We start from the raw sequence: 14,893 nt of genomic DNA, 5'->3' as shown, positions 1-14,893 counted from the left end.
TATGAAACAATTCATGCTTAAAGAGAGAATGTATTTTATAAGATTGTAAAATCCAAACGAGTCTCTGACCACAAGCAGCCCAGAGGCAGATATCTTCTTTGGAATCTCAAAATTCCTGAAGGCAGCAGAACAATACACCATTTACTTATGACTAGATGTGCCCAGCACGATGATTACCACTATCCTGAGTGATCGAAGATGCCCAAGGACAATCATCGCCCAACTGATCCCATGGATCAAGATAGCCGAAGTCGCCAAAAAGATACATCTAAGTACTCGACTTCCCCACATGATCAACACCAGCCACTGCTCAGGAAACAGTGATTATCCAGCTCTGCACAGTGAAAGAAACTTTCATCCATATGCAGAGTTACAAAAGAAATTGGGGCACCTCTGCCTCAGGCATAAAAAACTGTATAAAACAGCCCCACAAGAAGCAGCGCTGGCAAACAGAGGGATATCTGATGCGATAGAGGTCAGATCCAGGTTCACCCAGCGCTGATCCCGGGCTTGAGGTTGTCTCTTTGGCTGTGGGTTTTTGAGGACCGTATTTTGGTAGCGGAAAAATAAAAACTTTTCGCATTTTGATAATTTGGCTTTTCAATTGATCATTTATAACAATATAGCTATTATTCCCAGCCCATCCTTTCCTGTAGGAAATTATGTGTAATAATGCATCTAGAAACATATACCTAACAGAAAAGAAACCCCAAAACCAAACAAACAAAAGAAAAGATCCCTACAAAACCCCAGATGTTTAAACTGTGTTTCTGACAGAAAAAGCAAAAAAAAACCAACATAAACAGCAGCAGCAACCTCAAACCTTCTAAAACAGCACAAATCATGCAAATGTCAACCAGGATGTGGCACTTCCTGACAATTATTTTCTTTATTTGCAGTCATCTTAGCAATGAATCTTAGCATTCATACCATATACTTAGCCCCCCACAACTTTGTTGCTTCCAAAAAGCAACCTGGAGCAGTGGGTGGTTAGGGCGGTATCACTGCTGGTTGTGTAAGTTCTTCCTGCTCACTCCAGTAGGAGATCGTAAGACAAGTTTTCACTAGCAAATTAAATCTTCCAAGTAATGCCTTCAAACATTTGCCTAGCAGCTCTGAGTTTTCTCTCTTTCTACTGAGGATCTACCCGCCCAACTTCACACAATGAAAATAAAACTCTGGCATGAATTTGATGAGCTCAGAACAAGGGCTCAATTCTTCTACTGACTATTTATTTTCCATAACTTAAGTTAAATGCCTAAAAGCTTTGATAATGGCTCCCTCTGAGAAATTTTTGCTTGTATCTTCAAGATGGCTGCTACCCAGCAGACCAGGTGAACTATTCCAGCCAGTAAGAGATGCACCAAGTAAATGGCAGCAGGCATTTTATAACGGATTTTCATCCTAAACAGCATATATAGAGTTATGATGCAAGAGTCATCCCATAGGACTGAAAGCACCCCTGAAGCAGTGAGGAGTGAGAAGAGATCAGGCCATGGCCATAAGCTAAAAAACGTGAAACACAGCTGGCTGTGTTAATGGACGGGTGGCACACTCTGAACCACTTGGAATATCCCTTCCTCCCCCACTAAGATAATGACAAAGCACACACACAGCAGGAGGCAAATGCTCCTCAGGAATAAGCACATCTGTAAATGCTTGCTAAACTACTAGCTATAGTACTGATTTGCCAGGGGGTAAGTGGGAGGAACCACATGAAAACAAGGAAGAACTAACTAAATAATTACACAAAATCATTGGAAAATGAATGTGTTTCTTTGATGTCTCTGACAGTAATTATGAGAAGAAAATGGTTCATGAACTTTGCTTGCAAAGAAAATTCTTATGTAATTGAAGCATTAAAAAAAGCCCTAGCAAATGAGAACATACAGGACATTCTCTCCATACCCTTCCAAAAAGCTTTCTTCTTCCCAGTACTTCCCACTTTGTTTTGAATCCTCTCTCATAGTGTTTTCACTGGGTCTAAGTAGGGAGCGATCCACACTGCTCCATACACTGAACAACACATTCCTGCAGCACATCTGCTTCTGAGGCATTCTGAGGGTAGCACTGACTCATGCCTGCCTCCAAATAGACTGGAAAAATGAGAGACAGACAGAAATAATACCCCTGCACCAAACTATAGCTGCACACAGGTTAGAAGATGAGAGTCTACTTTTTAAAACTTTTTAATAAGGGATGTTTCTTCAGTCCTAGGAACATGTTTAAACAGTGAAAATACCAAACAGCCTATTATTCTACACTAAATCTTGTCAGTATTTCAGGCAATAGTATTAGGGACATGAGGACTACCCTAGATATGGATCAACACACAAGCAATGTACATCTGAAATGAACAGTACAGGAGAAAATTTGGAGCAATTTCTAAAATATCTATCTGCCTAACTCTAGTCAAATGACCAAAACCATTCATTTTCATAGCCACTAAAATTCATCTAATGGTCAGACTGGGACTATTACTACTGTTGTTATTATTGTAGAGGAAATTATCTAGACTGTTGTCAGAGATTGAAATAGTTCATGCCTCAAACACTGATATAAAATTTTGCTCATAATAGCAAAACTGTATAGAGAAGCCATTGAAGCCCATCCTTCCCTAAAGATGCTTTTCAGGGGGACCATCACCAACAAGACCAGCCGGAGAGGATCAATGAAACATCGTTGTGTGATAGATGAGTAATGTGATGTTCGAGTCTCACAATTAAAGGGCAAATATTATGTTTACGTTAAGAGAAGTTTTATAGATTTATAGTTAAGTTTCACCCCCCACCCCTTGCATTCTTATCACAGGATCGCCTGGGTAGTTGGAGCATTTGGGAGGGTCAGCTTATTACTATGGCAACACCTGCCCTCCAATTAAGATCTAAGAAAGTGATCTCCACCACTGGACAGCAAAGAAGGAGTTGATGGACAGGGGGCTAAAGGGTTAAAAGGCGGAATATCCATTGTGTGGATGAGCACATGAGGGGAAAAAATCCTTTGCTCCCTGCACTGTATCATTTTCTCTATTCAGTTTTCTGTTGTATTTTTTTGGCAAGGTTTTAAAAAACCTTTTAAAATTTTTGAAAGTGAGTATCATTTCTCACAATTGTGATCCACAGATGGTGATATTTTCTTTATTTTGTCTCTGTCGCTGTCTTTCTGTTCCCCCCACCTATTTTCCATTTCTTTCTTTCCTTCCCTCTCTCTCTCATACTTACTATCAAATAAAATCCATACTATTGACTTTGACATACGGTCTTGTTTGCACCTTAATTTGGGCAGGAGCATTTCTAATAACTTTAATAACTGGATCTTGACATTTAGTCGGCGTAGTCAGCAGGATTAATGTTCTCCGACCCAAAGTGTCTTTCACAATAGTATTGTCTCCTCTCACAAAATTATTTCATATACTTCCTTCTGTAGTTAATCTTAGAAATCTAAACACTACTTCTTTTAAGGAGCTGTGAGGATTGTTAGGATTCCATCCGTAGGAATTCTTAGCACTTGGACCAACTTCCTTTGAGGGTTTGTGGAGACTGTGGTTTCTTCTGGAGGCTTAGAAATTTGAATGTATCTTTCTCTGAAGGAATTGTGGAAATTACGGTAAACTGACTTGTCTGCATGGTGTTTTGTGCGAAGCCGAAAGTTCCTGTTTGGTGGGGACTAATGCCCCTGTACTTTTTGTGTGTTTTGTTGTGAAAAGCCAGAATTGACAGGTTCTAGTCCTTGAAGCCAATTCTGCAGCTCCTATCTTGTGTAGAACGCCCCCCCATAAGTCTGTGGTTTGTCATGGAGAACTAGAAGCAGGCAGGTTTTAATCCTGAGGCCAGTCCTGCAGCTACTGCCTTGGGAGGATGGTTTAGTCCCTTTGCAGGTTTAGGTATTTATCATGCAGCTTCCTCTGTGGGGGGTGGTAGGAAAACTTTGTGGGAAAATGTTTTGTTGTCTTTCCTTATTTAATCTGTTAGCCACTTCTCTAGCCCTGGGGTGGACGTAGTGAGGAAAAAAAAAAAAAAAACAACAAAAAAAATTGAGATAGGGAGCAATTGGTTACTAAAAAAGATGATGTGTTATTAAAAAAGACTTTCAGCGGTGGCATTGCTTACCACCAAATTCAATCATGACCAAAAGGAAAATCACTGGAATAAAAGCAGCTAACTCATAAGGATGACTGCTCCCAGGCAAAAAGCAGAAGCTTATTAATACCCTGGAAAAAAAAAAGGCAACTCAGATGCCAAAACCACTCCCTAATTCACAGATTGCAATTAAAGCAGTCTCACCTCCTCCACTGAACATGAAATCAGTTGGAGGAGACCTCACTGAAAAACTGTGGGAAACAACAGAAGTGGTGCAACAAGCACTTCATAGAATAAAAGCTAAAACTTCACCTAAAAAAGTTAACGCAATCAGCAACTTGTTTCATCCTGGCATATTTTGCCAGGGAAGTTTATTTCTTTTCTTTTTTACTAGGAAGGTCAAACATCCCCACACTGAAAATAAGAAAAACAGTCTGGGAGCAGAGAAACTCCAAACAAGCATATTCACTTTCTTTTTATAGGAACCTACGAACACATGAAATGGAGCTGCATGAAAATCAATGAAATTTAAAGTGTCACCATAACTGTTTGCATTTTCAGTTTGTTAATGTTTGTACTTTGTTCATATTTTTATTGCAAGTGGCTTGCTGGGAGATCAAATATTAGTTAAAGTATTCTACATAAGTTTGATTTTTGTCTAACTAGTTTTCTTTTTGCTGAAAAATGGAGTGGGAAAAGGTCTTATGAATGTATAATTTGTCTCAACCAATTTTATCCTGAGAGTTGGTATAAAAACTTATACATATTTGAAATCACACAAATATGTATTAACTACCCCAGTTATGCCTCAGAGGGCTTTAAAATTATTATGATTTGGCTAAATTTTTCTGATTTACTAAGTAGAGAATTTTAAAAAATCTTAAAACACGAAAAAATGTCACTTAAGAAATTATTGAATCCCACTTCCTAAACCTGGAGAGGTAGCCATGGACTGCAAAAAGGATGTGAATAAAATACAAAAAAGCCTTCTACAAGCTCTCAAGCCAGTGTATGTTATATTTCCTGCCATATGTCCAAAGAGGGTATTTGCCTCACTTCTTCTATCTATGCTAATCAGTGTACTGACTAGGGCACATTCTGCAATACAAATGCTTCTCCGTTGTGGGTGCAGAATGCGATGAGGGCAATTTACTCACTGAAATTCAAAAGAAAAAAGCTACTTGGGATAATACAAATAAATTTGAAAGAGAATTAATTTCATTTCTAATCCCACCAATAATAAATCCACAGTTCCTATTCTGTGTCAGATTAAATTACAACTATATTCTGGAAAACAGAGCATTTCTCTGATGTAAAAATATGTTTGCTTGAGAACATTTTGCATTAATATGTTTTGTGCAGTAATTTTGTATAATAAAAACTGGTTTTCATAATATATAGAATTATCCAGTGCACTAAGAATATTACGTATAATATTCTTCCAACTATACATGAATGCAGTCAAGAAGAAAATACACATCCTCAAAAAATCCATTTACTTTTATTCCAGGATGCAAAGTTAATCAATTATACTAGAAGAGCCGGGAATCCTCCCGAAACTTGGCTGATTGACACATTTTAATACATGTATCTGTTGAGGATACTCCTCTATAGAATTTGAAAATGAAGACCCACTGTATAATTCTATAACTAATTTCAAAACATATTGAACTAACACCTAAGAGATACAATATTGTGATATCCCTCATACCCACTACCCATTAAAAAACACTGATTCCTGGGCTTCACAGAGTGGGAGCACTGACTAATGAGAATTGGGTTGATGATTATTGTATGCTGTATGATTACTCATGTTATTGTTTCTGTTGCTTCTATCTTTACTCCTATTATCTTTCTATTATCACCTCCATGGACAACCCATAAACTAAAGAAGATTGCAAGGAAAGAGACATTTATTATATTTTTGAGTCAAGGGGTGGACGTCAGACACTGAAATAATTCATGCCTATTGATATAAAATTTTGCTCATTATAGCAGAACTGTATAAAGGAGTCATCAAAGCCCACCCCTCCATAAAGATGCTATTCGGGGGACCATTGCTACCGAGAAGATCAGCTGGAGAAGATCAATGGAACATTGTGGGATCCATAGATGGTGGTGTTTTCTTTATTCTGTCCCTGTCACTCTCTTTCTGATCCCCTCACCTTTTCTTCCTTTCTTCCTTTCTTCCTTCCTTCCTTTCTTTCTTTCTTTCTTTCTTTCTCTTTCTTTCTTTTTCTTTCCTTCCTTCCTTCCTTCCTTCCTTCCTTCCTTCCTTCCTTCCTTCCTTCCTTCCTTCCTTCCTTCCTTCCTTCCTTCCTTCCTTCCTTCCTTCCTTCCTTCCTTCCTTCCTTCCTTCCTTCCTTCCTTCCTTCCCTTTCTTTCTTTCTTTCTCTCTCTCATATTTACTATCAAATAAAATCCTTACTATTGACTTTTGCATATGGTCTTGTTTGCACCTTAATTTGGGCAGAGGCATTTCTAATAACTTTAATAACCAGATCCCAGCAATTTTACTACATAAGTTTACTTCCATTTTCCTTCAAGGATGAATGCAGAAGCAGCACTTGATGCACAGAGATGCCAGCAGTCTCCTTCTTGTCCTGGTCACACAGAATTAAACGGTCTGAACAGGCTGAAACCTTTTCATCCAAGATAGGAAAGGCCTTTCTCTAATCTCTGGCTTTCCTGGCAATACAGAGGCCCCAGAGGACACAAAGCAATGACCCCTCAAGCAAGGGAGAAACAGTCTAAGAGAGATTCTGAGATTACAGAGTGAAAACTTAAAATGCTGTACTTCTCATATGTCCACATACTGGCGGCTGTCTCTGTCAGGAGGCATACAACTAGATGTTCACTAGTTCTATGCCTCCTGACACCGAGGCAGAGTGAAGAGTCAGACAGAGAGTGGCACAAAGTGCAGAGCACATTTTCACTTGACCATGGCACATGAAAATGTGCTCTTTGCTTAGACAAAAACATTTCAGCGATAAATTCATACTACTGAAAACTATAGTCTGCAAGAAACAACTTAATGGATATTGTACTGTCATTTGCAGTGTTAAGAAGTATCCATAAACACAGATCCTCAGATAGCTGTATTTCAGTATTGCAACAGAAGGAGAAGGAAAAAAAAAAGGTAGGTAATGTTTACATGCAAGTGTGAGGCAAATGAAGATGAGTTTTCTTCACATTCTTGCTAACAAAATAACCACACATTCAAATAAGTATTGAAGACACACATTTGCCACAGGAGAACGCTGCATGCATGTTCAGCTTGATTTTCTGAACACTATGTAGTAAATGGCAAATCTCAGCTGCCCAAAAGCAGGAGAAATGCTCAGGTTTACACCAGTAAGCAGTAATCTTGAGAATCCATGCTGACAAGCCATAGGGAAGTGCCACTCTAGATGAGCACTCCATTCTCGCAGTCTGATTTAACAAAATGCACCCAGACATCTGAGGGTGAGACAAATCCCAACACTTTCAGCCACAAAATTCTGGCATAGCATTTTAACACCTCTGTAAGCCTTTCAAAGTCTGAACTGCATACCAATGCATTAACAGGGTTTTTTCCCCCGTACATTTAACCATGCAGGAAAGGAACCACTACAATATTTCCATTAATTGTTCCATCTTTTGTAAATTAATATTCTTCAACCGCAATATAATTTAAATGCCTTGACTGCTAGAATACTAACTGAAAGATTGTTTGAGATATTTTATCCAAATCACGTCCTGAATGGGTTTTATACAATCAGATAGCTCTGGCTGTAACATTTTCAAGAAAAATCACTTTGTTAGAAGCATTCTATGAAAGAGCAATGGTTGAAGTTTATAACTTACCTAATAATAAAAAAGTTCCTTGTAATGCAATGGATGTTAGTCATGGAAAAAGATGCATATGTGCTTTTACTCAGTGAATCACAAGCAGTACAGTTTGTATGACAACACAGGCGAATTCAGAATGAACAGGAAGACAGGTCTTTTGTAAACAAGGGAAAGCGATATTTAGATTAGAAAAAAGGCAGTTTACTTCTTAGCCACAGATCCAAAGATATGAAATTAAAGCAAAGGAAACATTTTAAATAATACCCCAGGAATGTAAGAACCCCTAGATATTCAGAAAACCTACTTGTAATTTTTCAGAGAGGAATTAACACCTCAGGAACCCTCAGAAATGTATTTCCTTAATGACAGAGTAGTAGGTAGTAAAAAAAATACTTTACCAAGGCATGTATTTGTCTACTTAGAGTCATCATCTACAGGGAAGGAAAAAGTCAGCATTTAGAGGAAGTAAAAACCGAAACTGAAGTTTCAGTTGCACCAATATGTTAGAATACAGAGGAATCTTAAATATAGTAACTCCATTGTTTTGAGCTGTTCAGGTGACAGTGACAAGCTGCTTGTAGTTCTCACTTCATGTGAATGCAAAAAGTAGCAAGAAGCCTTTTCCTTTTCTGATTTAATTAAAAACAGAATACTGCAGCAGGCTCAGGTGAGGATACACAGAACTCACCCTTCTCAACTAGCTGCTCAAAAAGGTTAGGGCACAGAGCAGGAGGAGGCAGTGCTTCCCTCAGCTCCTCACCAGACTCACTGTCAAGACACAGCATGCTCTGAGGCTGAGGCATCTTCACTGAACTGTACAGTACAAGTCCTCTGCCATTCTTAAAGCATGACAAAGGTGAAACATCATGAAAAAAATTAACCCAGGCCTTAAATATTTAGAAATACTGTATCTGTCCAATACCACTCTATAAAACACCTAATATTTGTAAGCATTGAGAGGTAAAAGACATAAGTAGTATTTCAACAGAGCCAAGATGTAAAGGCTAGGGCAATTTCACGTTACACAATTCCATTCACCTGAGAAAATCTAAGTGTTTCACTTAATCTGGAAGATATTCTTGCAATTAGTAAGATACTAGGCTATTTATAATCAATTTACAAACAGGTGAACTGATGCACAGAAAAGGATTTTCTCATGTCTGTTTCAAGAGCTCCTTGCAGACTTTCAACACTATTAATCCAGAGCAAATCATACCTGTCTTCTAATAACACTGATAGAGGATATGGATACAGGTATGTATCATCAAGAGGTAGACAGGAATATGAACTCAGAAGGTGTAGAGAGCTTTTTGGATAATTGGTTAGCTGAGAAAGGCCACTTTGATGTGATACCGATGGATAAGGATAGGGGAAACAAGCTGGGGATTAAGTAACCAGTGTCCAATCACCGACAAAGGTCATGGTGACCTTCGCTGAAACAGGAAGATGGGGGAGAAAATCGCTTGCCAGAAAATGTAGATATTCTAGGTAGAGAAGCTAGAAGAATGCAAACATAGAAACAAAATAATCATTAGAGCATAGAAGTAGGTGTGGTTGATCTAAGTGTGCTTTAACCAATAATGAGCTCAGCTTTTGCAATATGTATAAGCTTCATTAACACCAATATAAATATGTGTGAGCTTTCAATAAACTTTGAGATTTGCAATTCACGCATATTGTGTGAGGCATTTCTTCCGCCATTCACAACAAGAAAGCTGTGTTCTCTATCCTTGCAGTAAGCCCAAGCAGACATTTTCCTCATTTCACACAGGAAGAATCTGCCTCATTATTATGTCAGTCTCATCAGAAGGTGAAAACACATCCAAGAAAGTTCTCAAGCATCCAGCTTTCTGGATTGTATGGCCCATGTTAATCTTGAAACTAATTTCACACAAAAGCTCTGTTACTAAGAACAAAGAGAGACCTTGACTCTGGGTCAACCAGTTACTGTGCTCCTGTCTAGGGCTGGCACAGGTACCTTACCTATTTCTCCAGGAACATGCTTGCCACTGAAACGAAAGCATGCTGTGACATTGAGGCAGTTCACTGGCTGCAAACCATCATGGCACTGAGGAGCTGTGATATTGATAGATATGGGCAGGAAAATGGCGACATCCATGGTAATGACAGGCCTGGATCTGGAGATCAACAGAGAAGTAGAACTGAGTGACCATTCAGTGGGAAATTCTCCACAAAAGGAAAAAACAGCAAATTTGGTAAACTGCCCAATTTCAAGCAGACAGGAAAAATAAGAGAGTACATTTGAATTGTAAGATAAACTAGCATTTTATCTAGCTGGCAAGAGCTACTAGCATTTAAACGAAAGTGGTAATGTCAGCTTGAAGTTTAGTGCTCAGATACACACTGCAGGCAGGCAGGTGAGGAAACTGATAACATGTAGTAACAATAATCATCTCCAGCAAGCATTGCATAACCTTTCCTGATGACTGAAGAGGATAACAAAATTACCAGAACAGCAAACAAGAACAAATTCATGCAAATGAGACTGGTTGCTAACCATCTTGGATGAACAGGGACAGGTAGGGAGAGACTGTGGGTTTCCACAGAATGGTCTATAGGGAAATTTGTGACCTCAGAGTCAAGGAGAGAGCACAGAGGTCCTCCACAGGAGATGGATTCATACATAATTTTTCTGACAGCATAAGAGGGACAACAAACACCACATCCATGGTGGAATGGAGGAAAGGTTTGGCTAATTCCCTCCTGGCAAGTGATAAGGATTGAATACTCTTACCATACTGCTGAACTGTGTTTCAGGAATTATCCAGTGCACTGTGAACAAAAGCTTTCTACTCTTGCAACTCCAGCACCAGGTTATTGCTACCAGTACTCCTGGCTGAGGGAGACCTCAGCCAGAATCACAGAGCAAGCTGACTGCCTTAAGGCACAGGTGTCTTCCTAAGGAAATTTCTCTGTCTGACCATCCCGGAGGTACTCAGGCCGTCAAACTCCCACCAACAGAGACTTTAACTGCTGGGACCAAAGCTCATTACAGTGTGTGGCTCCAGTGAGCTGACAGGTGCCCGCTTTGACTCCCTACACACACCACACCCACACAGTCAGACCAGGTTTCCCATAGTTTCATAAAGCCTTTTATTTGCAATGCAGTAACACGGAAACAGCTGGAGGTGGTGCCTCCAAGGAGGAACCCCAAATAAAGGACCCCATGGGCTTTTATAGCATCACAGTCCAAGCACATTAAAGCCTCTGCTATGCTTCCTGAGTCCTCAGCTCCTGCTTTGTCTCAGTGTCCCCAAGTGTCCCCTTGCTTTGGGCTCCCACCACCCAGAGCTCAATCTGCAGTTCACACACCAAGCCACCTGCCCTGAATGTATTCCTCAACAGCTTCCTTCTTCACACAACACAGAAGTCCCAGCAGCTTGACTGGGAAAAGCAACCCAGAAACTCAGGCCCTCCTGAGCCACCTCCAGTGCAGGACTTCAGCCCAAAAACTATGGGTGTTATTCTTCCTGTTTTCAATTCTGTATGCATTCAAGATGAACATGTTCTTCCAAAATCAACTACAGTAATAAAAAAAACGTGCAGCAACCAGTAGATTCAGTTCTAAGGTAGTTCCAGCAGCCATGCAAGGTCAGATCTTGTAAACCACTTCAGGACTCTCACTCCACAAGATACTTAAATTTAGAGGTAGGGGAGAGGAAGAAGAGAGCAGGGATTGTGGTTACCTAATTTATATGAACTGGAACAAGATTCACATCAATCTGCAATACAGCTGCTCAGACTGTTTTACCACAGCCTGAAGTAACAGTGCAAGTTCACATTTTGAGATGGAGGATAAAAAGAAATTCTAGCCTTAGAAATATATACAGCAGGGGGAAGGGAGGAAAAAAAGTCAGCATCCTATGATCATTTCACACCTTCAAAACACTCTGCTCTTTCTGAATGGTTAGAGAGACATAAAAGAGTAAATGCTATAACTGATCTAGAAAAATATTTCTCCTTCAAAAAAGTATTTCTCTGTGATTTTTTCCTTAATGCTATGTCACTCAGTCATTCACTGGGCAAAAACAACCCAATGCATCTGTCAAAGAGCCATACACACACATGATCAACAGAATGCATCTGCCCTAAGTCAAGAAAGGCTTCCACCAAAGGCGTTAAATATCACTTAAAACAAAACATTTGTTGGTTTTGGTTAAAGAATTTCACAAAAGCAGGAAGGGTGAGGGGATGCACAGGAGATAAAAAGTTTATCTCTTTATCCTAACTGCAAGAGGGACACACTGTAAATTGGCAGTAACAGCAATTAATCAAGCTGTTCACAAAGTTAGTCAGTAATGCACTAATCTCCCCTGAAATGCACAAGCATAACTGAACACATGAACAGAGGTCATCATGCTGTTGTGATTTATGTGGTTTTAATCACAATAAGCCTTTCAGTTTGTCTTCCCCTCTCTGCAAGTAACATCAATGTAGGTGAAAAATGCAGTTTTCTTTCTAGCAGATTCAGAGATGTGAGACTGTGAATTCCCATCTGGGGCATGGCATAGCTTTTCACAGAAGCAGTTTATTAGCGTTCTCTGTATATATGATGAAGAAACAGAAAACTCTTCAAAAGCCTTGACCATTTGCCATGCTGATCACCAAGAGTATTTCTTCCCTCCCTCTCCTTTTTCTTTTTCTTCAGTGTAACTGATTCAAATGGAAACAGAGCTAAGTTTCTCCTGACTTGAACAGGAAGAAGGTTGGCACGTCTGTTCTGCAGCTCCAGCATTTTTTTACCTGGGTCACACCATCCCTATATCTTCCATTAAGACACAGGTGTTCCTAAAGATATCTAAGTATTGAAAGGATTTTTTTATTTAATATTAACAAGTTTAACAAAGGAGCTACTGACAAAAATCCAGTTTTCCATTCTGTTATCCAGGTCACTTGCACTCTAATTCTCCACCTGCATAATTTGGTGAACCAAGCTGTCCCACCTCTGTAAGATGGAACAAGCAATTACACTTAACTCACAAACTCAAAACAGCAGCCCAGCTCCTGTGTGCACTGAAAACGTATTCGTATTTCATTTCCCTAAACACTCTTATTTCATTCTGCATCCCATTATAAAATTATATATATGCAAAAGTGTGTATCTATCTATCTATCTATCTATCTATCTATCTATCTATCTATCTATCTGTCTGTCTATCTATCTATCTATTTATCTGTATCTGCAAAACTACATCCTGGCATCCTACACAGCTCATTTTTTTGCTCAACTGCATTCCCTTTAATCACCATTGATTTACTTTAGGTAAATATCAGAATAATAAAAAAGCCTTGTCACAAGTCAGGAGCAACCTTTCTAAAGAGGTACTAAGATGCAACACATCTCCTTTCGGCTCTAACCCTTTTTCTTCATAGACCAGGTATTATCCTGGTATTATCACACCCCACTATTCTATTTAATTTAGACTGCATTCTTTGACACCATTCATGTCTAAGGTTTTGCTTAAAAAGTAACCCAGCTAGCTTCCTCTGGCCACAATAAACTAGGGAGTAAACTGGACTGAGACCACATAAGATATAAACAGAAAACAGAAGAAGACAACAGTGAATGAAAAAGATATCTCACCTCAGAAGTACTACATTGTCTGACAGGAAGGCTCCAACAGTCATATCTGAAAAGTTTTAACATTGAGCAGTTACAAAGGAGGCATAAAATTCAGTTCCCTCAAATCTGTTGCTAAATCACAGAGCATAAATCTAAAAAAAGCATTTTCTGACTTTGCCAGTTTGTCCCATAAAATATCATTATGTCATAAGGCTTGTAACTAAAGGATTAGTTCTGTGATATTCACTTCTGCTTCGTTGTTTGATTTTTATTACTACAGTTATATTATTTTCTAATTTTTTGGTTATTTTAAGATTGCCTTCCTGACAGAGCAGCTTTCCAATAACTTAAAACCTTGGCCAGATACTGAATCATTATAACTGTCCAAATACTTTAATTAGGCAATTACTGAAAATTTTTATCAGGAGTTTTGAGTGGCAGAAGGGAAATGGAAAAAGCAGCTCAGTTTCACTGACCACCTGCAATGGCAGGAACTAGAAGCCTGAAAACAACCAACTCTGCTGTTTTCTCAGCCTGCTGATGTATTTTCCTGATGCTCTCACTGCCAGAGTAATTGACACACCTGGGTAACCATTGCTATCCATATCAACTCCCCCTGATATGGACTGGCCAAACATACGCAGCTTTGGGTTTATTGTTTGTCCAGACAGCTTCTGCATAGAAAACACACAAGTGAAATTAGTAATTAACACAAAAAATCCTCCAAAAAAACCCATTACCAAAACAAAAAATCCCAAAACATTTAAGCATGATTTCCATGGCCACTGGGTCTCTCTTCTGTGGGCTGGAAATGCTACGCATCTGCTGTCTTGCACTGCACCCCCACAGCCCTAACAGGAAGGCTGTCAACTGCCCTTCTGCTCCCGGCTAGTAGGAGACCAGTGTTGACTTGAACTAAAAACCCACACTTGCATTACAATACTCATGTAGACCTAAGCAAAATAAGGAACACATCAAACAGATTTCTGCATGAGGAAAAAATATAACTGCACCTAAGAGATTTTTTCTTTTATTACCTAATTTCTGTGAATAAAAGTTTTAAGAAGAATCTTAACAATATTAATGATTAGTTAAAACAGAAAATCACGCATAACCATTTCTTTTCACCAAGTCTGCCAGCATACTCAAAGTCAAAATGATTAATTCTCATCCCATTTGGAAATTTTGGTTTCCATCATCTATTACAGAGTATTTTCTGCTAGTTTGGATGTTGTATTTCATTTTTGCCTCCCCCACACAAAGATTAATTGACTTCTAAAATAGTTTCTTTCTTCCTTTAATTACTAACACAAAACTTTCTCTAAATGATTTACATTGTAAATGAAAATGTCTGAAGCAAATTAACATATCAAAATCTCTTTTTCTGAGAAGGCAATCA

At 38.9% G+C, this 14,893-nt stretch overlaps 1 protein-coding gene across 1 annotated transcript in view; it reads right to left on the bottom strand.

Moving 5' to 3' along the window:
- Positions 1 to 14,893, bottom strand: part of ITGA9 (integrin subunit alpha 9) — a 245,768-nt gene that overhangs the window by 192,776 nt on the left and 38,099 nt on the right. The window contains exons 12-14 of the mRNA XM_036406156.1: positions 14,078 to 14,168; positions 13,516 to 13,561; positions 9,894 to 10,048 (exon numbers count right to left, since the gene is read on the bottom strand). Coding sequence (XP_036262049.1) covers positions 9,894 to 10,048; positions 13,516 to 13,561; positions 14,078 to 14,168 — 292 coding nt within the window. The remainder of the gene's footprint in view (positions 1 to 9,893; positions 10,049 to 13,515; positions 13,562 to 14,077; positions 14,169 to 14,893) is intronic.

The sequence above is a fragment of the Molothrus ater genome, chromosome 1, assembly GCF_012460135.2.
Source record: "Molothrus ater isolate BHLD 08-10-18 breed brown headed cowbird chromosome 1, BPBGC_Mater_1.1, whole genome shotgun sequence".
In the NCBI taxonomy this organism is placed as follows: domain Eukaryota; kingdom Metazoa; phylum Chordata; class Aves; order Passeriformes; family Icteridae; genus Molothrus; species Molothrus ater.
This window is presented reverse-complemented; position numbering and strand designations above follow the sequence as displayed.